The 27,518-nt window shown below is 39.8% G+C and overlaps 1 protein-coding gene across 1 annotated transcript in view; it reads right to left on the bottom strand.

The window, feature by feature from the left end:
• tenm4 (teneurin transmembrane protein 4) overlaps nt 1-27,518 on the bottom strand; it is a 226,404-nt gene that overhangs the window by 103,384 nt on the left and 95,502 nt on the right. Inside the window, 1 exon segment of the mRNA XM_039778870.1 lies at nt 12,311-12,532. Coding sequence (XP_039634804.1) covers nt 12,311-12,532 — 222 coding nt within the window.

Genomic DNA, 27,518 nt, shown 5'->3' with positions numbered 1-27,518 from the left:
GACAGTTTACTCAGACCGGACACTGGCTCCTGTGTAAATAGACAAACCTTTTCTTTTTTTTTACATTTATTTAGGCAGGGAAGGATGTTTGAGCATGCATTGCCTTTTTTAGAAACGATAGCCTGTTTCCCTCTGTTTTGTGCTAAATGTTTTACCACCACTGCAGCTCAACTGAAGCTAATCTGAGTTTTGAAACCAGCAAGTAACACCATTAGCTACTTGTTTCGCTAACAATCTGCATTTATGCAATGCATGTCATTATTGCATTTGCAGTGGTCCATCCTTATTAGAAGTGATTACCGTGGTCACATACCGTTCCAGAGCTGTTAGCAGCCACAACTTACTCTAGGTTGTCACTTTACATCAGAGGATTTGGAACTATTAGCTATGAAGTCTACAGAAACAGATTGTAACCGGTGGTCCTATATGCACTATGATACTGTGATACTCCCCTGCCCTTTAAGATAGAAGACCAATGTCCTTGTGCACTCTGAATCCGTTTATTTCCACATCTGTTAAGCCATTCATCAATCAATGAACTCCTGGCTTTACACACAATGAAAGAGTGGCTTTTCTTTATAGCAGCAAGCCTCCTTTATTTCACAGATATCCCCAACACTAAATTGCCAATTTACAGCAGAGAGTGTGCAATATAGACACACAGAAGGCTTATTTTGTATAATCAGCGCCTTTATTAAAGCAATATCTACGGCCGCCAGTCAGGAAGCTTAGTGTCATTTCAGATTTTTTACGGGTCAGGAACATGGAGCTGCTCTATCAACATGTGTCAGGCAAGGCAGATTGATAAGCAAATTGTTGAGGTGCAAAACTGGCTGTACTGAGGAAAGTAGCATTAAGCTTCAGTGCCTGAGGCATTTTAGGAAAGTGGAAAGAGAGCCCATTGTGTTCTCAGGTAACTAGGTGCTAACAAAATGGCTCAGCATGGAAAAACAAGACCAAAATGTAGTGTGCTGCATTTACTCCTCAAGCACATGCTAGCATATATTCCTGACTACAATGAAGTTAGCTTTCAAATTCACAGCGTCCAATCTGGCAGTTAAGGTTAAGGAAAGCATAGTCTCTCATAGCCAGACCTTCCTTCACAGCACTGCGGAGGAGGGTCTGGCTAGTCAACACAGCATTCCGTGATGGGAGAACAACGGGCTCTGGTTTATTGGCATTTCTTTAAACCAATCACAATCGTCTTGGGTGGCGCTAAGCGCCGAGCGGAGCCACGGTGCCTCAATTTTACTCAAAAATAAAAGATGAATATCATCTGATTGTCGGTTCTAGCTCGGAGGATGTTTACCGAATCAAGAGGAGTTTAGAATGCCAACACAAAGAAAGCGGAAGGTGAGGGACATCCGGCAGAAAATAAGGGACATCCAGCAGCACCGAAACTATCCTGTAAACAAACCATTGATATAGATTATGGAAAGCCTAACTTACATTGCTAAGTGACTGATCCTCCGTGTTTTTTTGAGCTTCTTACTGTTGTGAAAGTGTGTTAGACATTTTGGGTAAAGCACTAAAGCTGTCTGCAACCCACTGTGAAATTTTGAAAGCTTTATTGTATTTCTGAAAATGCAATTAAAGGTGCCATAGGTAGGATTGTGAAGCTCCAGGACTTAGCCAAAACATGTGAACATCAACAACTTCTCAGTCCCTCCCCCCTTTCCGCTAAAGCCCAAAACCGTCTCCTAAGCCCCTCCCTCCACAAGGGAGAATGAATGTGTGTCATGAGCAATGATTGACACGCAGTTAGACACCCCCCCTTCCTGGCCCTGATTGGTGCATCTGAACAGGCAGCGGGGGATTTTTGCAGATTGCGCTACAGGCTGTAGGTGGTGCCAGAGGAGTCAGGTTTATTTTTTTATTACCTGCTTTATGTAGTTCTCCTCGAACATAGGGGCAGTTTCAGCAAATATGACAGAAAGTTAGTTTTATACGTCTTACCTACTGCACCTTTAAGGGAGCTCACCCTGATTTTTTCACATGTAGACCACATTGGACCAGGTCCATATCGAAAACCACTATACCTAGACTTGTCAAATCAGGACTACGTTATTCCAGAGAGGCTCACGATTCTTTAAAACAGTTTCAAACTTGTGAAAGCTGTATTTTCTTTATTAAATTGCAATAAAGGGAGATTTCACTGGTCATGATGTGGAAAAAAAGCAGTGAAATCTGATATTTTTTGCCTTTTACATAAAAAGGAATAAAGCTTTCACAAATCTGACAGTGGGTTTCAGACAGCTTCAAGGCTTTACCTAAAACACACGTTTATAACAGTAAGAGCTGCAAACAATGGAGGATCAGTCGCTCAGCAATTTAAGTAATGTTCCCCTTAACTTTAACTGTCTGAATTGAAAGCTAAGTTCAGCGTCTTCTTATTCTAAACATACTCACACTCTCATTTCTATTTAAATTCTGTATGTTTCATTAGCCATAAAAAAAAAAGAGGAGAGAACACTAATTTTCACTTTCAGACTTTGTTTTGAACCTGGCTCACATGTTTTATAGGATGAACCACTGACAGAAATGGCTTTTATTTCTTTTTCATTTTGGAGAGAGTGCTATATCATGCCTCTGTCGCACTGACAGATGGTTCCATACCGAGCACACTTTTGCACAATGCTGCCCTGGTAATTAGCTGAGCCGCTGTGCGAGGGGCACACCACAGCCCTGATGAACAATAGACTGATGTGAAGTAAAACCACATAGTTGTTGATGACCTCCCTCCTGCTCAGTAATGTACCTGATCCCTAAAGCCATTAATAAGGTTATGCTAATTCGATACAGGGACAGCACAGACATACGCAGAGAAATTTATCACAAGGACAAATGCATCACCGCTCTGGAATGCATTTGCGGCTCGGTAAACAAATACTTTACTTCCCATGACCATCCAGCAAATGTGTGGCAACAATTGATTCATTTTTCAAACCCTTTTTTTCTGAGGCCCATTCTTGGAATATATATTTTAAGACTTGTGTAACAGCCTTAAACAATTACCACAGAAATTAATCTCTCTCTCTCTCTCTCTCTCGCTCTCTCTCTCTCTCTCTCTCTCTCTCTCTCTCGCTCTCTCTCTATCTATTTAGATAGATAGATAGATATATAGATAGATAGATATATATATATATATATATATATATATATATATAATTATATATATATATATATATATATATATATATATATATATATATATATATATATATATATATACCACCACCACTGGGCTAGTTTTTATACATTTCATTTGAGAATGTATCAAATAATTTGTATTAATTCTAAATTAAACTAGATTATTAAACTGGATGTATCAGCAGGATGACATATTGAGTCAAGTCAAACCTTGTCTTAGACTCCTCTGGTTATTTTAACATGTAAATGAATTGCTTTGCAGGCTGAGGTAACATGACGGTCTATAAATATTAGATTACAATCCAATCCCCATTTAAATAAAGTTTTCAAATGTGCCTGGATCAAGTCAAGTTTGAATACAGTTCTGCTATTTGCTGTAAGTTTGTATATTTACTTGTATTAGTTATTTTTGAAATGAAAACAAAAAAGTACAGATATTTAAAAATGTTCAGTAACCATGCACTATTGTGAAGTATTAAGCTCATTTTACACATGCAGTGCTTTCAGAATGCTACAGTCTACACAGAAGCGTTGCTACTGTAAACTGGCCCACTTATTTGCATCTAAGCCATCACCATTGCAATGCATTGTAGAACATGTCCTATAGAAAAAGAACTGGAAAAGCACCGCATCGTGGTTTGAATTCACTACTTGACTGTGTGCCTGTTTCCCCTTTGTCCCACCAACGACCCCCTAACAGCCAGGTAAGTAGTCATGGCGATTCTTGTGGAGATGAACAGTAAAACGAGGAGCGAGACAGTTAATAAGAGACAGAGTGCAGAGCAACACAACCCCCACAGATGTGTTGATTCAGCAACAATTATTCACTACTATCCAAAGGACAGACAAAATAAATGGTTTTCTATTGACCTGCTTTGCACAACGAAATTGGCAAGAAAGGGAGATTCATTTGTTATCGGAGAGACAGAGAAGGAGGACTTTGCTACAATAGCCAAACTTTCACATGGCATTCAAAACAGAAGCCTAAAAGATATCCATTCAGTCAGAGAATGTGGGTTTTTCATTTTTCTTCCTAACAGATGTATGCACTGGTTAAGGCCTCCTGACACTATTCTAGACAAGTAATTAAGGCCAATCCACTTCATTAGCCAGACACCCCCACCCCCACCATGAGATAACACCAATGTCTGTCTAATGGTAAGACGGTGCAAGGGCTTGGAGACAACTGTCCCACTTGTGAGGTATCAAGTAAAGTGTTCACGAGTAAGTAATTGTTAACTTTGAAATTTCTGAGCATGTTCACTGTTAACTTACCTAAATGAAAAAGATCTGGAACGTGTACCTCATGAAATGGAATCACTGTGCGTGTTTTGATGCAGATCCCGGACCAGACCATTACAAAATATGGTTAGAGTATGGAGTACCGATGGATGTATGTCCAAAGGTGATGCAAATCAACAAAGACCATGAAATAAATCATTAAAAATGTCATAAATCTGATAATTAGTGATTCATCCATGGGCTGGCCATACATCTCTTACCGGTACAGTTGGGTAGTACTCTACTGTACTTGGCCAATGCGGTTATTTCAATCAAAATGTAGAATGTACAGCCATGAATGTTTAAACTTGTATATGAGGAGTACATTTTCTTGTGTCAGTGATTGTCTGTCTGAGTTACACAACTAGCATGAGTTAGTGAGAAGACAACCCTGTTCCTGGGAGTACATTTTTGCACTATAGCATTTTAACATGGACTTGTCAGTAATGATGCCACTTTACCACTGAGAAGTACTCCTGCAGATGTCATCCTTCACATCAGCTGTCCTGCCTGACTAAAATCAGCAACAGTAGTCATGGAAACAAGCAGTAAATCTATATGTAAAGGACCAGCCTTTATTTTACTGTATACATATTTTACTGGATACTTAGCTACCAAATGGTATCTGTTGTACAGTACGTATGCAGAACTTAAGTTGTAAAGAGCAATCAATGTAAGCTATGTCAAATGTCAAATTACAGTAGGAGACTGCCGCAGAGAGGCCAGACTCTGATAAATGACGTTCGGGGTGCTTTCACAGCGGTGTGGCCGCTGCGTTTCTACGGTTTTTATTAGTACAGTTAATCCCACAAGACAACCAGCAGCGCACAACTACTAACTAGCTGGTCTTTGTGCGCTGTAAAAAAAAACAATACACAGTTGAATGGAAAAAAATGTAATTCGGATTTTATCTACCTGGGCGGGGCGCCCAAGTAGAACCTATGTATGGGAAACACTACACAGAAACCATTTAAAGCTTTGGAATTGCTATTATGTATATGAATGCCATGATTATTTCACATTTTATTTATTGTTTGACTAGCTCTGCTCAGGCTGACAAATCCACAAGGAAACCACTTGAAACTCCATATAAACGTACTCTAAAAGTTCTTGATCAGGAACCCAACAGTTATCACAGCTGTCAAATTTTAAATAGACAAAATTGTTGTTGGGAAAACCTAATTAAATACAGTAACCTTTGTCTAGTTATAAGATCTTACACAACACTGCTCCGCCACCCCTGAAAACATTTGTGTGAGCAGGCTCTCAGGTTACCAGAGGTACCACAAGAGGGGACTGTATCGTTCCCACTAGAAGAAGTGCTTTTGGTTAGTCAGCGTTCTCTCTAACAGCATCTAAAGACTGAAATATGTTGCCAGTACAGATAAGAGAAGTAAATATATGCATATAAGATGGCTGCCTGCCTGCAGATTTGTTTTTTCATGTTGCTTGCTGTAGGATGATGTGTTGTGTTTGCTACTTGTTGCTTTTTATGTTGGTCTGTGTTTGCTGCTTTTATGTGTTGACTGTATTGTCATTTTATAGTATTTTTATTTTTTAGGTTGCCATTTTCAAACTGGCCAGGGACAATGAATGAAGAGAGATGAACATTAGCCTGCTGAGCTAAATCTGGCTCATTTACAGTTGCTTTGCTGTTGATTAATGAGCACTGTCCCTGTTAAATAAATAAATACAATTACAAAAAATTCAGTGGCTTCATTTTTGCCACATTTGGTTACACATGGAGGAACACTGGGTTGCGACTTAATTTGCCACTCTGTGCAGTGTTCAGAGAGAAGGTCTATTTCTGAACAAGGACATTGGATAACCGATGGTCAAACCTGATGAAATAAAATGACATGACATGACATGCCATGCCACAGACAGTCAATGCACTGAGGTGTGAGCCATTCGATACAGAATTAATCAAAAGCTATCCAGCGCCCAAATAAATCATTAAATCTTGCTCAGTGTTACAACCCCTATGGCTAATCACAGGAGCAAAATTTCCAGTTGAGTAGCATTTGTCTATAAAAATACAAATAGAATTTGTCATGAAGGCAGTGAAGCTGCACTGTCTCCTGGCTCCCTGAAGCCGCCTCTCTCTGCTGGCCCTGCTGTTTCCTACACCATTAGAAAAGTCTGAAGGGAAGAGCCATGCGGGAATACTAGCTGTCTTTCCTGGACGCATTTGAGAGGTAACAGGTACCACAAACAACACAAGGTGGGCATAACGCTAAGCTTTCGACTGGCTCTCAGAGTGGGAGCTATGGGAATAAGGGGGCCTTCTGGAATCCGAATATAAGCTCACCTTCACCACTAACTGGAGGAGAAAAAAACCTGCTATTGTACAGAACATCCAGGCACTACCTTTCACAACAACACCAAATGAAGTGTGAAACTAAAAGAACTACTTTTATTCGATATATTCTATATATATATATATATATATCTATATTTATAGATATATATTCTATGCACATGTGGAGTTAAATCAGGGACCCCCAGGATTCTTCAAGTTAATTTTAAGACTTTTTAAAGACCTTTTTAATACCACATAGAATGAAATTTACGGCCATATAATGGAAAAAACGTGTGGATTTTAAGGCTGGAGAAAAGAAGTATTTACAGAGTAACATTACCTGAATTTAATTTTAAAAAAATGTTGACGTGTGTTTGTACTCTAATAACATAACATTAAAGGTGCTCTAAGCGGTGCTGGGTGACGTCACTTCTTGTTGACGTTCGATGGAACTGTCAAACAAAACGGAGGCTAGCTCGCCCCTCCCTCCTCCTCATCCCGTGCCCTAACCGCTCAACCCCCAAATCCTTCTTGTCGGTTATTGGCTGGAACGCTGGAAGACTGTTTGTTATGTTTGGTGGTGCAGGTTGGCCCAGTTTGTTTTTGTTGCCGTTTGTGGAGCCTGGGCTGTCTTCAGACGCCGCGTTTGTTTTACAGTGTGTTCAGGGGACAGGCAGCTAGCGGATAGTGAGGAGATGTTTGCTGTATGTGACAAAAAATGTTATAGCCTAAAAAAATGTGCAACATCGCTTAGAGCACCTTTAATAAAGTATTTGTCGCATGTGGAGCCCTTATGCTATGAAACTAAAAAGAAAAAATAAAGTCAATTTAAACATTACCCACACAAAATATTTATTTATGATGTTACGGTATTCATTTAATCCTACGAAAGGACAAGAAAAAATGCAAGACCTTTGTAAAGGAAATGTAATACTTTTAAGGCCTTATTTTTAGAATAAGTAAACTCAAACAGAAATATAAAATAACACAATGAAAAAAATAATTATAAAAGAAAACAAAAGAAACATTTTCAAACTGAGGTTTACTGCTGTTTGCAACCTAATCCATTAGGACTCGTCCTGGCATATGCTTCTCTCTCTCCCTTTCTGAGATCAAATGGATTTTCTGTCAATCTTTGGGCTGCCTTAGCAGGAACAAGACAAGTGGTTATGTGGGCTCTGTTCTGTATGTCACTCTGCTGCATATCCATCAAGAGGTTCAAGATTTTGTTAGAGGGCACAGATGGTCTGCAATTATCATGGAATGAAAGTAATGCATCTCAATTTATGTCAATGAAAAGAAGATATGTAGGTATGCAAAATGCATTATCCATGGTCCCTGTGCACTGATGAACAGCAAGTTGAATGGAAGTGGACAAATTGTCTGTTGGCGCCAGTTCATTGATAACTCAACGTCGAGAGAAAGCGATCCCTTTTGATATGTCAACTCAGAACTGAAATCTCACATATTGTGAAAAACAGGGGCATGGCATGCAGGGTGCCATGTGCTACTCATTAAATTATTATTTGGCCTCAGATAGTTCATTCCTCATGGTGCCTGTTGGATGAATTACTTTCCGGAGCGACCTCTTTTAGCCACATCTCCCCCAACCTTGCGGACACAGGGGATGATTAAGCAGTTGCAACGAAGACTTATTTGAATCCACACACAACAACGTCCCCGAGCCTTCCACCCGGCTCAGCATTCCTGCTTGGTCAGCTGTGAGGTGGTGGTGTGCTGGCCCTTTCACCAGGGAGCTCGGCTGCGCTGAAAGCCAACACTGGCCGACCCCATGCCGTTTTGCATTAAGAAATGCTAATACGGGGAGGTTTGCAGTGTCTCAGATCTTGCAGCTCAGCATGGCAGCGGGCTCCCACTGGCAGTCTCCCCAGGAAGAAGACCCTCAGAGAAAGCTGAGGGCCACAGTGAAACACATGCTACACAAAAAGGACCGCAGGCTTCAGCGAGCAGCCTCGTCAGCCTCACAGAAACTCTGGCTCACTGTTCTTCCAAATGGAAACAAGATCCTGAAAAACATAAATAAACACTGCAGCCTTGGAGGGTACTAATGTGAATAACGACATGCTGCTGAGAACATTTACTTGTTCAAAATCCAGCATAACATTTTAAGTCCTGTATGTGGGCTCAAAGATGACCCTGAGCAAATGTAATCTGAAGTGATAAAAAGACACCTGCATTTTCCAGTGCAACAGATACACAGTGAGCCAATTATTTTAGGCATGCATAGTTTTCTGTGGTTGTTTACTGACAGTGAAAAAAAGTAAATATTTTCTGCACCGTGTCAACTCTGAATTTGAATATTTCTTCAATAACTGACCTGCATGTCAAAGAGATTTGAGTTGCTATTCCAGCTCTTTTTTTTTTTTTTTTTTTTTTTTTTGCTCATGTAATTCTCACTGAAAACCTGAGATGCATACTTAATTTCAGATTACACTGCATTTGGCAACATGACGCCTTTTTTCCAATTCCAACCTCTGCATGAAACAGAACACATTAGAATACATTTTCCATAAATTTGATTAGGCAATTCAGGAAACGTGTGATCTTTGTTTTAATCACATTGGCTATGCGGTGTAGCCCTGTTCGGTATGCCAAATCTACAACACAACCTCATCTGGGTCACTGTGGTTTTGTCACCTTGAGAAAATGAGGTTCATGTTGCTGAAGAGAACAGTCTCACTCACTACACACTGAACAAGTTTTAGTGAAGTCATTCAATTCACTGAAATGGGGAAACCAGCCTGGGTTAAGGTAATAAGTTATATATATTATTTTCCACATTAGCCGTGGGGATGGAAATGTGTTACATAGTTTCCCTTTGTGAAAATCAACACACAAAACTAACCAAAGCAAATACTAAAAATACAAGACAATAGCTAACTTAAATCAGGGTTAAAAATGCAAACTGTTTAAAGGTACACTGTGTAGTGTTTTAAGTATTTTATTAGCTAAAATCAATGACTTCATTCATAAATATGTGCTCATTGGTGTAAAATGACCTCTTCCAATGATCTGGCTTATCCTCGTAAGCGAAGAATTTCTTATCTGTAGTCCAAGGAGGCTTCCGTCTAGCTAATCCACAACGCGTTTTCATTCAGAGCCGGCGTCACGTGACTGAAACCAGCTGAAACGGAGAAGGAGACCAGTGAGGGGCGCTTGTCACCGCCCCGGCAAATTTGAAAGCCTGCGCTGCACTTTAGTTCATAATGGAGGATCATAATTATGCTGAGCCACAGGAGAAGGACTCCAAAAAAGCGAAAATTGGAAGATGCGTTGTCATAGCTTTTCGGTACATAACGGCTACCGTAGTTGCAACGCGCATTTGAAAAAGCGAGGCGCTAGAGAGCACTATTCGTTTGAATGCAAAATACAATTTCACTGCTAGATGGGAGAAATTCCTACACAGTGTACCTTTTAAGACACTTTTTCATCAAATTCAAGCGAAGAACAGCCAATGGGAGCACATTGTGTTGCTCCCTGGAGTGGGAGAGTAAAAATACATCTAAACCCAAAATGCAAGACAAGCAGATATGAATAAACAAAACCTGCAAGCTTATAAAGTATTTGGATGTGATGTGGAAAATGTGCAAGAAGGCATGGTGCAAGCTTACACGGCTCATTAGGTGATTTAAATGAACAAACCGTGGAGGCTCTCCTCTGTTCTTTTTCCGATTGTAATTGGCTCCTTATTGTCAGAGATATTCTGTAACTAAACAATGAAGAACATCATCGCAGAATCTTAAAGTAAACCTTATTTAACAATTTTTTTTTTTTTTTAACTGCAGCAAGGTGAATGGTCTTCAGAATGGACAAGAGCATCACTAGCAAGACTACTAATGTTATGTTACTGAGATATAAAAGTGGGAGAAGAAACATGCTGTACTTTGGTACTTAAAAAGGAATCTCACAAAGCCTTTGGATGACTGAGGTTGCAACTAGAGCTGAGGACATTCCTGCTCAGTCCTGTCCTACCCCTTTCTGACAGCCCGAGGCCAAGCTAAATGCTGTACCTATGCAAATCAGAGTCAAATCTGCCGCAGTAAAGGCCATTCCCCCACCCATGTCCCCTAAAGCACAGTCATGTCACTGCTGGTGACCAGCGTGTTGCTACTGTGGAATTAGGGGAGGGGGGGGATTTGCGATGGGATTAATAACTAGTTCTCTGCCTTTCTTAGCAGGCAGCTGGGGCACTTTGGAGTTTGATGTAATTCAACCCCTTTGGGTAGTTAACTTGGAAGCTTGATCAATTATTTAGACCGTTTTATTTTTTTGTTTTGTGTTTGCCGTGCCAGTGGGAGAAGCAAGTAGCTGTTGTAGTTGAAAGGCATCAACATTCAAATATCAAAAAAAAGACCCTGTTCAGCATGCAAAGTGATGACTTATGGGAGATACGCGGCATAAATCGCTGAATTTCAATGACAACATTTTATATATTCATGTAAATGGATCATAAACAGGAATATATAACCTGCTACACTTCCATTTTGCGACCGTTATAAATCCGGTTTCCTAAAGTAACCTTGAGGAAACACATGAAATGTTCTTATGTCCATGCATTTTTCATATGCCATGCAGTGAGTGTTTGTGGTGTTAAGGACAAAGTGCATTGAATAAGTCAGAATTAAGGCCTTCATAGTCAGTATTTAATCCACAATATCAGTTATACAGCAACAAACCAATAATTATTATAATTATAGCAATTTAACAAAACAATGTCACCCCATATACCAACCAAACTATATCCTCTGCCACACACAATTCATTAGTGTGCAGTTATATGCCAATCTTCATGTGTGTGTTCTTGTGTAACACACTTTAACTGCTACTTAGTAAATGTACCCTATATGTTTTACAGTCACTGAATCTTTCTCAACAGTCAACACCACGTTTGCAGTTTGCACGCAAATGTCATTCTGTCAGTCTGAATGAGTGTTAAGTCAACAGCAGGAGACACTGAGGGTTTCAAGAGGAACAAGTAGCTGACATTTATTAATGAGAAACCACATAGGGGATTTTCAAACCGAATCTAACTCAAGATATCAAAATCCCCCCCAAAAAACCCCTATGTCTTCAATGGGTCTAACATAGTTTTATGACTTCAAAGGAGCCACTCCTTGCAGTGATATATGATGATAAAACATGGACTTGCACCTGGTATGATGTAACTGTCTTTATTTCTCGCTTACTTCCTATCTGAGGATGCATGCAGGCTGCCGTTTCTGAAAATCATATAGTAGAATTGTAGATGGTTACTCCCACCAGCACACATTGAAACGGAGGTGAAATATCTGTGACAAAAATCTCCTACTGAACTAAAACCGTCCATCTCTTTGAGCGATACTCTGAACTTTGAAGACCTAGCTTCAGAGAGTTCTGTGTATTTCCTGAGGCTAGATATCGACTCAAAGTTTCAACTCTCTCTCATGGTGCTCGGAAAAGAAAAAGAATGGGACATATTCTTGCCCATAGCCATCTGCATGACCTATAACACAACATGTCCAGGAGCAGGGAAGGGCTAACCTCCAGAAAGCAACAGTAGTTTGAAAACCAACTCACCATCAGCAGTTGCAGTGCCAGGAGCAAACAGGTTCCCTGAGCCAGTTTTAACTAAGAATGAATTGGGGCCAAACTCATCCTCAGAGTCAGAGTCCTGGGCTGGCTGAGCCGCACAGTTACCTAGCAACCCTCCCTGGCTCTCATTGGATGCAATGAAAGGGGGAGGGTATGGGAGCTGCTCGACAGGGGAGGAGGAGGCGGATGAACAATGCAGCGGAGGACCTGTGGACCACAAACAGAGACAACACATGGGGGGGGGGGAATGAAACACACCCAAACACAGGCAGCATCACATAGGAGCAAAACACACACACACACACACACACATACGCACGCACGCACACACCCGCAAGACTTAACTCTGACACTTCAAAAACAAACAGGGAAACATCTGCTTTTGTCTCCGCCACCTCCCCCCAGCTGGGGAGAACAATGCAAACAACTAAAATGACTTTGAGATAGAATAGAAAAGGCAAATGCTTAGCACTGAATTAGAGAAATAAAAACAACAAAACACCTGTTGGGGATGTTCAATGCAAAAAAGGAGAACGATTTCAGGTTTAGAATGCTAGGAGGGAAAAAAGCAGAGCTTTTTCAGTAAGGGTGTATGCATACATTAAAGCATATCCTATAGCCTAAGTCAGAAACATCAAGTGAAGTACAACAAGATTCCACTCGCTTTAAAAATTCTTTTAAAAATAACACCATTTTACATAACTGCCCTTCGACAAACTGCAAAAACTACACTAGCAGATTTAAATCTGTGCGCTGTGCAGAAGGAACATGCATGCTATGTTCCCACATACGTCGGGGTTGTTAATACCCCCCTCCTGTGGAAACACATATAGCCCCTGCCAGCCAAGAAATGAATCCAACCTGAACCAATCCTTCCTATTTCTTCTGTACTCTGTGTCCATCTCAGCTCTCCTACTTGTCAGTAATTTAAAATACAGCAGGGATCACACTGGATCTGGATTATTTATAGGCCCTTGTTATATACCAATACGCAACCCTAATTCTTACATACGAACACCATACAATTTCTTCTTTTCAGGCTTATTGGCTCCAATCCCCATGCTGTCATGGAATGTTAAATCTCCACAGAGCTCCTATTAATGTGTGATTAACTTTGATGCAGCTCTGCGCCACGCTGAAAATGGAATACTTAAGGAACACGACTGCAGCGCACAAAGTCATCAGTTTGGTGCTCTCCTCATCTTCCCATCAGTCCGTCAGTCTTGATGTTGAAATTCCTGCTGACTGGATTGCCATCCATCAGGAGAGATACATTTCCTCTCGCTCTGTAATGATCCCTGAAGAGTATTAAAATACGACTCACTGACTCGCATCTAATTAGGAAACAATTAGTAATATTAACAAATCAGCCACCGCCTTACACAAGCAGCAAATGTCCGCTGCCCCAGAGAGTCACTTCACACCACACACTTCATTTCTCTCTCAATCCTCTAATGCTGGTGCAGGTAATAGCTGCAGAGGCCCAGTGGCCATGCTATAGGTTAATGACCGTGACACTGTTGTGCTTGAATATGTAGCAACAGCAATGTGCAACCGGTAAAGGAAGAGCTGTTAAAAAGAGCATCATTACAGTCATTCCCAGAATCCCTCAGATACATCTAAGACAACACATTTAGGGCCCTATTTTAACGATCTAAGCGCACGGCGTGAAGCGCCTGGCGCAGGTGCGTTTAGGGGAGCGTTGAATTACCACTTTTGTTAGTTTGATGGCGGAAAAAAAGGGTCCGTGCGCCGGGCGCATGGTTCAAAAGGGTTGTACCTAGTGTCTTCATTAATTCATAGGTGTGTTTTGGGCGTAACATGCAATAAACCAATCAGAGATCATCTCCCATTCCCTTTAAAAGCCAGGCGCGTTTGGACCTTGGCGCATTGTCATTATGATGGAGGATTTGCGCCGTATAATTGTAATCTTTTGCATGTTTGTGTGCTGCTGCGCTTCCCTGTGTGTGTGTGTGTGTGTGTGTGTGTGTGTGTAACAAGCATAGTGTGCGTGCGCTGTGCACAAGCCTAGGCGCATTTTACTAATTTGCTGTTAAAATAACAATGAAATGCTGCGTTATTGACTTTAGACCAGGTTTTTGTTGGTCAATGGCGCGATCACTTCCCGCTGCCTCAAGATAGCAATGCGCCAGGAATGCACCTGAACACACCTCCCTGTAAGACCAGCACACCCAGAATGCACCTGAACACACCTCCCTGTAAGACCAGCACACCCAGAATGCACCTGAACACACCTCCTTGTAAGACCAGCACGCCCATGGGTGCAAAGATGGGCGCAGGTGCATTTGCTATTTAAACGAATTGGGCGCTGGACGGTCTTAAAATAGGAAAAGACACTTGCGTCGGGCATTGCGCCGCGCTGCGCCGGGTGCAAGATAGGGCCCCTAGTGTGTGTCCAGACAACAACACAGCTGAACAGAGTACCACTCAATTGAGCAAGTATCTGCTAGAGATGCTCCAATACCATTTTTCCCTTCCCGATAGGGTTAGGGTTATATTGGTTATAAGTACCGATTCGATACCAGTGTGTTAAATATAAATCTAACAGCTGTATATTACTAACTCTATATGATGTGATTGCTATCATTCTTATATGACCTGGCTCAGGTAGGTTAAACCATTTGTAAAACACGAAAAAGAAATATAGAGAACGAACGCCATAGAACTTTCTTTTATTATGTAGTTTGACGGTCAGTCATAATGGAAAAAGAACTTAAATTAATAACTTTAAAGTAGTTTTTGGAGCTAAATTATGTGATACAGGATCGGTGCATAGACTCACATACATGCCGATATCGAGCAGCGTTTTCAGCACCAAGTATCGGAGGTATTTCCGATGCTGGTAACGGTATCAGCACAACTCTAGTATCCGCCGCTATGAAGCACCAGAGGTGAGACTGAAATACTTGACCCGAAAGACATTTATGAGCTGCACCAGGTCTTGGACTGGATCTTACAGCATTTACTTCAAAGAGAACAGTCGTCAATGAGACAAGAAAAGATTAAAATCCTCTAAAAATGGTCAAAGTCATAGCCTAAATGAGGTCAAGGTAGTCCTGCTCGGCAGCCGTTAGTCTTGAGCACAGAGGTTTTACTGTCTCACCGTGTTTAATTAATGCTGGCTTGTGCACTTCATGCACGAGCCACACGCACCTAAAGTCACAGGCGAGAAGCGCCAGCTTGAGATGGCCAGAGACGTTTCCCTGGCTGACAGAGTTGATTGCCTTTGCCTTCACTCACTATATCACAGCCGCAAAAGGGGAGCTTTACTTAGGAGCCCCTGGACCATGCTGCTTTACTACCTGACAGCTCCAGGAAGTGACAATGATTGCCTGGTCTGGCCTGACTGCTAACACAGACCACCACCCACTGCTTTAAAGCTCCTAATCAACTCATTAACAGCCCAATTAAAGGAATGAACAAATAAATTGGTGACTGTGATGTCCAAGTGAGAAAGGATAATGAAAACGTAGTGTTCAGTGCAACACTTTTACCCAAGAGAAAATGCTGAATTTCTGTCTTGTAATACATTTCGGAATATAACTGATGTTTCAAAAGGAATCTACTAAAGGTGTAACAATTTAATCCAACAGAGATTGTGTATTAACTCCATAACTAAAGACTCACTGACAACTTGCATTCTGCACATTATTAAATTAGATTCACTTTGATAAGATTCATTTCAAAATGACTTGTCAAATAACAATCATTTCAAACTTTTATCATAGTTCCACAGTGTTACGTTGTAAAACATAACAAAAGTGGTTCAGGCAACAATAACTCAAGAGATGTAAACCTTACATCAAAGCCAGAGTTCAAAGAACGACGAGGGGGAAAACGCTAACAGTATGCGGTACTGGTAAGAGGAAAAGAAGCTCAACAGCAGCAATAGTACGCAAATGTGGGCGGACAGCCATGCATCCATATTTGTTTTTTGCAACCTTTCAACTTCCATGAAATAAGCAAGTAGGTTCTCTGCATTGTGCTCCAAACTTTGAGAGGACACGCGAATGTTGACTTGCAAACACTGGCTGTTGCAGAGATGCAGCGAGAGATCATTTGGTTGCAGGTCATTTCTCCTGATGTGGCACCACCCTGATATTATAACGAGACAGTGCCTGCAATGCAGAGTAAATATAGTGACCTAAAGTGGTGGGCAATATGATAAATATTTATTTCATAATTTTCTGGATGAGTTTATATCATGTAGCAATATAAATTGTGACATAGTACATTTTCTGGAAACACAATTTAGAGATAATTTAAAGATTATTTTTTGTGCTTTTCCGCCTTTAGAGTAATTTGACAAGACAGCTAGGTGAGAGAGAGAGAAAGAGGGGGGAAGACATGCAGGAAACCGTCACAGGTCGGATTCAAACCCTGGACCTCTGCGTCGAGGCATAAATCTCTCAGTATATGTGCGCCTGCTCTACCCACTGAGACCAACCCGGCCACAATTTAGAGATAATTTACAGGTAATATAACCAGATGGGAATGTCTTGTTTTAGCTAACGTGTGCAAAAATACTGAATCTAAATATTATTATAAAACAGTCCTGTTAATTGATTTGCTGCATGCGCTGCAGTAGTATAATAAAACTACAGCTATTGAAGGGATAGCTACCTTTGTAGTTTTTAAAGAACAAAGCAAAGAAAAACTCTACTGGTTTACAAATCTCTCCTGTCTCACAGTATATATTGTATCGCCTGAAGCTGTGTCAGTGACGCTTCCCAAAGCACCAAGAATCAGTTCCTGGGAGAGGCTACATTGTTAAAGAGGTCGTAGTATTGAATATTGGCAAACCATCAGCCAATCGAAGCATGAATATAAATGCCTTCAAAATCAATGTCCAAGCACATTGTCATTCAAGCTACATGCAAGTTTGTATCTACAGTATGTCTTCGCACAACTGCCTAAAGCTGCCGTAGCGCACACCGTTAACGTCACTGTCACTTTAGTAATAATCATACAGCTTCGTAAGACAATTAGGGGTGAAATTAACAGTTATTTATACTATGGATTAGGGCTGAACGATTAATCGTTTTCAAATCGTGATTTGAAAGAATGTGATTAGCTAATCGAGAAGACCGCGATTAATCGAATGTGCAATATTTAGATTTACTGTTTTTCATAAGTTAAATGCCAGAATAATGTTACACATCACAGATTGTTTACAGAAATGTCCTATTTTCAGTGGATTTTTCATTTATTTTTTATAACTTTATTCAATATGATGGTAGAAGGTGCCATATGTAGATGCTGCTGTTGTACTGAGGCAGATCAGAGATTTCAGTTTTTATTATTATAACTTTAGCATTTGTGATAAATGTTTTTGTGTTTGACTGTTAAACGTTTTCTAAAAGGAAAAACACTTATTGTTGGCAGTTTACATCTATGTTCTCATCCTTGCATAAGAATATAGAGCAGTTTTGATGGTGTCTCATGTTATAATGCTCCATAACATGTTTTATCTGTTACACAGTGAATATTGAACTTAAGCTAAACTGTTTTTTTTTATTATTGCAAATCGAATCGTTATCGTAATATTTGTCAGAAAAATCGCAATTAGATATTTTCCCCAAATCGTTCAGCCCTACTATGGACAAAAGCTAAGGTGTCAAAAATCAAGTTCAAAACCCAAATATATTCAATTAGATTATATTATTATAGACAAAAGAGAGAAAGACACATCCTCACATTTCAAAAGCTGGAGCTAGCTTCAAATAATGATGACATTAACAATTAATCAATTATTTTTAAGTTTTTAGTATATTTCTGTCAATCAACCAATCAATTAATCAACTAATTGCTTCAGTGATAAAATCAATAAATAATTACAGACTTCAAAAGGATTTGTGAATACACCTTGTGCTCCGAAGACAGCTGACAACCTCTGTATATTATGCTAATATGATCAATCGGTGTCTGCATGTCTGCGTGCTTCTGGTTGGGAATATGTGTTGACTAATGAGATGAGGCAGGAGGAGACATCAGCACGCCTGTTTAAGATGTACAGACCCATGCTAACCGCAATCATTAATGTAGGGACCGTAACGCAGAATCATGCATTGGAAACTATGAGCTTAATCCCAAAGATCAACTTTCTGCATGGCAGAGAGGCAGAATCAGTCATTATCACTGTACGCATATGCACGTACGAACATTTATGTTTAAAAATGCCTTTATTTGAGAAGGCTGAAAAAAAAAAAAAAAAAAAAAAAATAAAAAAAAAAAAACCCCCACCTTTTTCATCCGGGCGGAAAAAAAAAAAAAAAAAAAAAAAAAAAAAAAAAAAAAAAAATTTAAAGAGAGGGGGGGTAAAAAAAAAAAAAAAAAAACCCAACACCTTTCTTCTGAGCAAAAAAAAAAAAAAAAAAAAAAAAAAAAAAAAAAAAAAAAAAAAAAAAAAAAAAAAAAAAAAAAAAAAAAAAAAAAGACCCACCCCTCCCAAGTGCCCTGATTTTTAGTTCTCTATCTCTCTCTTTGTCTCTCTGTACCTCGCTAGTCTTTTCAATTTGGCCTCCAGTTGCCAAACATGAACCTACACATGAAAATGTATTAATATTCAATGCAATAATAGGTTGTCATTCTTCAAATACACAACCTGTTAAATAAAATCTATGACTACCTAGTTAAACGTACTGCACACCAACTATGGCGAGCAAAGTGAAGCAGATGTGTGGCCTGACCGTGACAACAGGAATTATCTGTTTGCCCAAGGACTAAAGCTGCAGGCAGCATCTACAAAAAAAATGCAGTCTATTTGCAGATGAACAGTGAAGAAGAAAGAAAGAAGAAAAAAAACATCTCGGCGCCTGTCCTGTACCATCAACTGATGCCATGTGGCACACAAAGCATACCGGATGCAGAGGAATGACTCAGAGTCTCAGCGGGGACTGAGTGTCATCATCACACTGCTTCTCTTGTAAAATACAGATTGTGTTGAATCTACATTTCAGCGCAAAGCGTGACGGTCTGGATGCAGGATTCAGGTCGTCGAGACACCGGCATTTTTAGTCGATAAAATGCTAATGCAGATGCTAAACTCACATCTTAATATTCTACAATGACGCCAGGGCAAATAGCACAAAAACAATCTGTGATACTGTGTGCTACTACATTGACTTGGACAGTTGCGTAGTAGCATTTGGACAGGGGCGTGTGAAAGGTTGGCAGTTTGGCAGGTCAGTGAAATGTTGCGTAACTTGCTCCTGGCACCAATTTTGCCATCCAGTGTAGGTGGAGTGGGATTCACTCCAAGACGTGATGTATAAAGCTCTTGTCATATTTTCGGCTGTTTGACTCTGTTGAATTTGGCCACCATCGAGGGCCAGACTGTGAACATTTATTCTGATCCTTCATGTTCTTGAAACTGTTCTTACAGTACTGATTTTTGCATGTGGAGGTCAAAGCGAAATGGACGGCTCTATTTTTGTGTGGGCACAGGGTACATAATGTAAAGTGCTATTTCCTAAGGCGCAGTGGGTTTTGTCCCTCAACTGTGTCTGCTTGGTATTTTGCAGTGCAAATCACCGATGTGCGACAGCAGCGTATTGCAATTTTGGTATCAAGATTTACCACATTTTGCGCGGTCCACTGCCTGCATGCTCCGACCAAGAACGCCACTTCCTGCACCCGTGTTCTGTGCTATTTACACTAATTGGTGGAGGTGCACCTTTACAACCCTCTCCAAAAATCAGACAGACCCCTTTTATGTCTGCTTCACTTTCATTATACATTCTTCAATCAGCAGACATCTAATTGCACAGATAAAAGAAGGAATGGGAGTGAAGTCAGGAAGGCACGCTAAAGATTAATGTCTGCTTCTTACCAGCACCTGTCTGCATCAGCAACGATGGCTTTCATGTATGAAGGCCTTCCCTTTCAGTTAATTAATGCCCTTTGGAGAAATGTAAATGGTGGCAGGTATGCGTTCCTTCGGCAGTGTCTAATTTTAGTGGCACACAAACTTCTGTGTTCTTGTGCACATTAAACTGGTCAGTTGTATCTCAGTATTCTTGACAATCTTGCACAGTTTTTGGAATAAAAAAAAATCTAGAGTGTTGGAGACCTTTTTTATGAATGCATGTCTAATGTTAATGTTAATCCTACATGCAATCCTTAACTTCCTGATTGGGTAAAAAAATATTTATTTTTTAGTAATCATAATGAATCATGCCAGGTCGTCGTTGCAAATGAGAACCTGTTCTCAACGGCCTACCTGGTTAAATAAAGGTTAAAAAATGAGCACTGTGTATTCTGTAGTTCTGTAGAAAATAGGCCATTAGTTGCTTACTTGAACACTAAGTCACCATAACTAATTCAGACTGTAGTGTGAGTATGCGATGAAGCATTCAGGATGCATTGAAAGTCTGTTCAAAGAGGAAAAGAAAACAGTTAGTTTTATAAAAAAAAGCTTATTATGCCAAATAATGGTCATTTAATTGAGTTTTATTTACCTGCGAGGTACTTTGGCCGACAAGGTACCTTAATTGGAGATGTAATAGCTTTTAAATTGCCTGAGCATCATTAATTCCCTTTTCAGCATTTCAACTTTGTCCCCCTAATGATGTCCTGTTGCTCAGCTCTGGGGACCATGGTTAAAGTGTGCAACACAAATGTTCACTCGTCATGATCAAGATGTCCTAGAAACGTTGGGCGATACAAGGGCTTTGCAGCTGCTAAACCCATGAAAGGAGGTTTGATGCCCTTTTGATTTTTTTTCTAACTGACTGGCAGTATTTGAGCTCTGCCATGACTGATTAAATGTGCCCTCTTGCCTACTATATCACTGCTCTTGGTTTGGATTGAACTTCAAAGACTGTGGAAAGGCAGTGTTAGTCCTGCCTTTGTGTCACTGACAGTCTTAGAAATTCTACGTCTTTGTGCCTGAAGGAAACAAAGCCCTGTAGTGGTGCTTCTACAATGTAACATGATGAAAGATGTGGTGCATATTGGCTTAGAGACCAACACACTGGATAGGGTTGGGTGACATGACTATATACAGTATACTGTCAAACATCAGAGATTTCGCGGATTCATATTTTTGTTGTATTGGGACACTATGGGCAATATTGCAAGTCAATAAGGTGATAATAGATTTAAAGGACATTTAGTAACTTAAAAAAAGTAGTTTTTCAGGTATTTAATTCAATGGTTTCCATCTGGTTATTTTACCTCTAAATAATATTTCGATCAAATGTCCAGAAAATGTAAATTTTCACAATATATAGATAAATAATCTTGGCTATCCAGCCAATATTAAGACTATATTTGACTTGAATTACAGTGTGTCTTAACTTGTAGTTACAAGACAAAGCAGAACTAATTCTGGTTTAGTTTTGGCTACTTTATATCGTACATTCTGTTTTGGCTTTGAGCATGTGATTTGTATGCAGGATTCAATTAACTTTTTCGTCCACCAGCCAAATGGCTAGTACATGTTCAAATTTTACCAGCCATTCAATAGATAACCATTGTTTTTTGGGGCTGGTGAGTGAAGCAAACCTACCAGCCACTTGCATATTTTACCAGCATTTGGCTGTTAAATGGTGCTTCTTTTGAACCCTGTTTGTAGGTCACTTTCAATGACAGAAGGAATTGCACAAACCCTCCTGAATTTAGTGAAAACTATTCATCACCGTTAATGGCTTGATAACAAGAAAAAAAAAAACAACAGACGAAGATATTACAGCTGAACAATGAGAAATTATGTTAACAAAACAACTGTGCACATACAGAGTGACAGGAAGGCTGACTGTCTCCTCAGAGTAAGAAATTAAATGTTCCACTCTTCAGTACGAATATATTTTAATGTCAATTTTCCTTGTAAATTTGGTTTGAGGCAGACTTTTCACACTCTTTGCAGAACATTCCTTGAGGGCATGTGATCATAAAGGCAATGGACGTCATTTCCCAATGATTCGCATACCGTACGTTTATCAGACAGACGAAGTAACAGCCGTTGAAACGGCAAGTAAACATGATGCTGCTTCAAAAACTGAGACGATGCTATAAAATGAGCTAAATTCATTATAGTGCCTGGGAAAATTTATAAAATGAATTCAAGGGTTTTGTTTTCTTCTATGTTTTGGGAACACTGATGTGCTTGTAAGTTATACGTGTATCTGCTCAGGTAATAATTATTCTTATCAGCTCTCTCCAGGCAATACAAACAAGATGGTTCATTCTGGTTATGCATTATAATGATTCCCAAATTGACATAATTGTTTTCTATTGCACAGCTGCAAGCCATAACTAGGCTTTTATGAAATTAACACTTTGATAGGTGATCTAATCTCACACCAAAAAAAAACAAATGAGACAGTATGAAGCTGAAAGGGACGGTTTTGAAAAAGTCATAAGCCTAGTGCAGCAAATGTAAGTGATAAGCTGCCTTTTCGTCTTTAGAAAATGTTTGTTTTTCACTTTTATCATCTACCCAAGGTTATGCTAAAACTATGCCTGCTGCGGGATGACAAGCATGTCCCCAGGTGATGCCCTGTAATTCATTTGTCAGGCAAACTGTAATTCTGCAGGACACTGCACATAGTCCAACACCCTACCCCAAACTACACAACAAAAAGTCCAAACAGACACATAGACACATTTGCAGAGGAAGCTGGAAATGAGCTTTTATGATCCAACATTGGAAAAATGATAAAAAATTCCTCTGACAGTGCTGTTTACCTGCTAGGAATCAATATCATAATAACGGAGAGTGAACATAATGTATAATGAGGTTGAAAACAAATTGTAAATACCCATAAATGTTTTTTTTATAGACAGGACCATTACTGAGAAAATGGAAATTATATTTGTGTGTAATAAAAAAGCATTACCACTCTAGGCACCAAAACCATTTAAGGCTTACCCACAACATTTCTATCAGCACTTTAAACCCAGCATCCTTTACTTACAACTACTGTACGCTCTTAAATAGATATTGAATGCCGAATTATAAAACAAAAACAAGCAAAAAAAAAAATCTCTGGTCATTAATACAGATATTGTGGTGCCTGCAGAAGAGTTTGGATGGCAGAAATAGTAAGAAATGGGTGATTTAAATCAAATTAGCAGTTGTCACAACTTCCATAAACATGTTCACAGGCGGTGGGCCTCATATAGATCAAACCTCAACCCCACACTCCTCTTTAAATTACACCAATTTAAGGATTAAATCACTCGGTGCTAATCTATTCCTCTGCATGGAGGAGGAGGAGGAGGAGGAGGAAAATATCCAACTAAAGTTGAGAAAAATAAGGCAGCAGTAGCACACAAGCCTTAGCACACAGCAGAGTACTGATGCCAGTGGCTTTCAAGAGTATCACCTACTAGGATGAAAAGGGGGGCAGAGTGACTGAGACGAGAGATGGCATTTCTTCTCTGGGTGATTATAAGCACAGACTCCCTCCCCAGTCATCCTCGACCCACATCCCTGCCTGGCCTCTGCCACTCTCTTCCATTCAGTCCACTCCATTTCTCTGTGTGTGCCCTGCAATCCAGCCGAAAGACACCATCTGTTTCGACTCCTCTGTGATAAACAGAAGAATGAATCAGACTGGAAATGCAAAATCATAAACAAACTGAAATACTGAGCCACTGCCACCTTCGTAGAGAAAAGTCAGAGAGAAGCAACTTTTTAAGTGTTACCCATAAGAAATGCTCATTGGACACCTATGATAAATGGAGGCCACAATGTGCAGGCCAGCTGAACCGCGTCAAGGCAGTTTAGCTGACGCACTACAATAAAGACGAGTTTTTGAACTGTTCTTTTAGAACTGAGTAATCACTAATTGATCAATTTTCGAGACTCCTTAGTCTTGAAGACCCCCGTCCACATTTTTTTTCTCTTTACTTCACTATTCCTTTGAATCCATGTTAGTTCTGACGAGCTCTGACATCGCTAAATCCCTCCATGCAGCCCCATTCAAGCATCCCTGGGGCCGTCTTTGTTCTAGGATAAAAAATAAAAGGTTTCCATCTCCTCACCTCTCGACGCTAACAACATCCTGCAAGTTTGTGATGGCTGTTTGTAAAGATCTCCTGGTCAACACGAGTAACTGACATCATGACGGGATATCTTCTTTAACAGCACAGAAAAAGAGCCATAAAAACAGGCTTATAAATGCATCCACACCCATTCGGCAAGTCCTCTGCAGAGGATTCCAGACTTCAAAGACGTGCGCATGGTAATCTGCTTTAAATGGATGTTTCTGGACCTCTATCACAGCTCGATCATCAACTGAGCCGACTTAAACCATGGATGAAAAAACAATGCTAATAGCGGATAATTATCAGCTTTTACTCCGTCTGCACTGGCTGCTCTATTCCCTCTCCCATCACACACAGAGGCTGGCAAATAAACACAATGGCATGAATAAATAATGACCCCACAATCCTCTTAAGGTCCCCGAATAGTGAGGGGGAAGACAAAAGTTTACTTTTGGTGTTTGAGAGCAAGCAGAGCCTGAAATTGTAAGCGACTCATTAGGGCTACATGTGGCTTGCCTGGGGCCTTGCTGAACAAAGATGGCACCATCCCAATCCTGTCATTCCTCAGCACACTCTAGGCCTGGCCTAATAAAATTCTAAAGTATACCCAGAAGAAACCGCTACATTCCCAATAAAAGACAGTGAAGAGCTTAAGCATTGCCTTTTAAAAAAAAAACGATTGAAAACCTTCACATTTTCCAAACTTTCTTCTGGAATCAAACTTTTAGCGGTACTGAGTACTGAGAAGGGCACCTTTGTTTAATTTGTGCAGATTTGCTATGTTTTGTATGAATATCATAATAATATGCATGCTTTAAGAAGCATACTTCTGTCAAAACATTATTTCATGCTCTCATCACAGCTTACATAAAAGCCCATTGTTTTTTCATTCCAGACTCTTTGTCAGTGTTAAAGAATTGATTGGTGCGTCTCTCAGCGCTCACTGAGTGCAAAGGGTTATTTAAAATACATGCTGCCAAGAGGCATGTGTTTCTAAGTGCTTATATAATTCAAACCATGGTAAAACCACTGAATTTAAAACATGGCAAATAAGGTGTGTTTATGATAGAAGTAGTTTGAAGAATTCTATGGTAATATAAGACTGGCTGCATCACTTGGACAGAAATTGGAATCTTGATCTAGTATCATCATTTCGCAACCATTTAGCTGCATCTCTTACCTCTTTTAGTATGTATTCAACACTGCGGAAGTGGCAAGAAAGCAATAATGAAATAGTATTATATGCAGATAGAAAACACCTTTTCCGGAGGGTAATTTTAGAGACTTTGGCCCAGACGAGGTAAGCCAATTTCAATTCCAAATTTCCACTGAGGCGATAAATAGAAATAAAGTTGCCAGGGGTAGATGGAGTCCTAGCAACTGGAGATGGGCAACAACGTGATCACAAGAGCTATCCTTTAATACTTAATACTTGATAAATCAGGAGGCACATTTCAAATGTATTTTTCAATTGCTGAATACTGGACATTAACACGCTAATTTTAATAATGGTAAATGTAGTCAGGAGCACCGATATGCTGCACTCACCACCTAATAAACAGAATACAATGTATTATATGTGTCCTGTTAAACAATGTATCTCTCTGCGTAGATATCCCTTACCTCAGTAAATCCAGTTTATCAATTTGTGTTGATATTTTGGTTCTTTTTGCATATACATGTTGTCATACTCGGGATGTCCTGAGATGATCTGCTGGATCAGAATCGAAGCCGACCAATTTTTTTATTGATCAGTAGCAGCTGTATGAAGCCTGATCCATTCTCACTCCCTTGTTCATTGCATTGCTGTGGGTTGTGTTGTTACCCGTTATACATTGTGTTGTCAGAGGTTTTTTTTTAGAATGTAATGCATCTTTAATAAATGCATTTTTCCTGAATGCTTAGAAATGACAGTAGGCTCAGTATCAGAGACTAATTAAAGCTGGTATCTTGTCATGAAAGGTGCCATATTCTCTGACACTTCTCTTGGATGTGTACAGAGTGAGCAAGGCTGCAGGGTGCATAACAACTCTCATTTTATACCACTTTTTCACTTTACATTTTAATGCTTTAATACACGTTTTTCTTTTCTTGTTTGCACTCATAAATGCAACATGTAATAGCTCTGCTTTATTGTCCTAGTCATGCAACAGTCAACAACTCTCACTGGACCACCCTGTACAGACCCTGTACAGATGACCCTTAATCAAATCACTTTTTATAGCTGCGCAATTGTGAAGTTTGAACTGAAATATATCATCACAGACAGAGTCCGATGTTGAATTATGTTAGGCCCTTCCCCTCGCCTTTTTCAATGCGGCATCTTCAATGCTGCATCTTTACGGTCTTTCCAGCAATACTGACATCAAAAAGACGATGTGATCTATTACAAGGGTGGCAACTGAGTACAATTAAAAAACCACAACAATTAAACTCTGACCCAGGATCGAAAGTGCCAAGCGTCCAATTAGTGGCGTTCACTAACAAGCTGTAACCTGCAGCCTCTTGCTAGGTGAAATATACAGAGATAATTATTTACAACTTCAGCAAAGTCAAAAATGACGTGTAGACTTTTGGGAAATCAGGGATGTCAGGGTCATCTATCAGACTTGAAAACAAATCAGTTTAATGCAATTATAACAATATAAACAAGGTTGGCTCTTTTGTCCTCACTTTCCAGGTTGATTTCTGCAAAGGCCTTACAATAGTGTTACCTCAGTCCTGCACCAGTCATATTCTATAAGGTCATACAGCCAATATATGTTTTTTTTTTTTTATGTAACTGCTTATCAGACAGCTGACTGACAGAAATCAGTTTATTTTATATTTCATGAATTAAGTTGTCTAACTTGACATTTTAAAAACAACGGCCTCATTCCTAAGCTGAGTGTGGAAATGTTTCTGGCAGTCCCGGGCATCTCGTTGGCACAAAATGAAAAGCTAAAACTGTTACACATCCAACCAACTATAAACCTCCATTACTGCTCAGCTAGTAAAAAGTCTGTTTAAATCGTCTAAATAGCTCAAAGTGCGTCTATGCCTAAATGTGGTCATTCGCACAGTGCAAGGATTGAGTTTTGAAGACAGAGTGCATGCAGTTGTGGCGTGACCTGCTGCAGAAGCTGGCAATTCATACAGCTGAGATAAGACTAGTGTTTCCAGTGTGAGAGCAGTACTT

This window comes from Perca fluviatilis, chromosome 2 (assembly GCF_010015445.1).
Source record: "Perca fluviatilis chromosome 2, GENO_Pfluv_1.0, whole genome shotgun sequence".
NCBI lineage: Eukaryota > Metazoa > Chordata > Actinopteri > Perciformes > Percidae > Perca > Perca fluviatilis.
The sequence above is the reverse complement of the archived record's forward strand: the minus strand, read 5'-3'. Positions and strand labels throughout refer to the sequence as shown.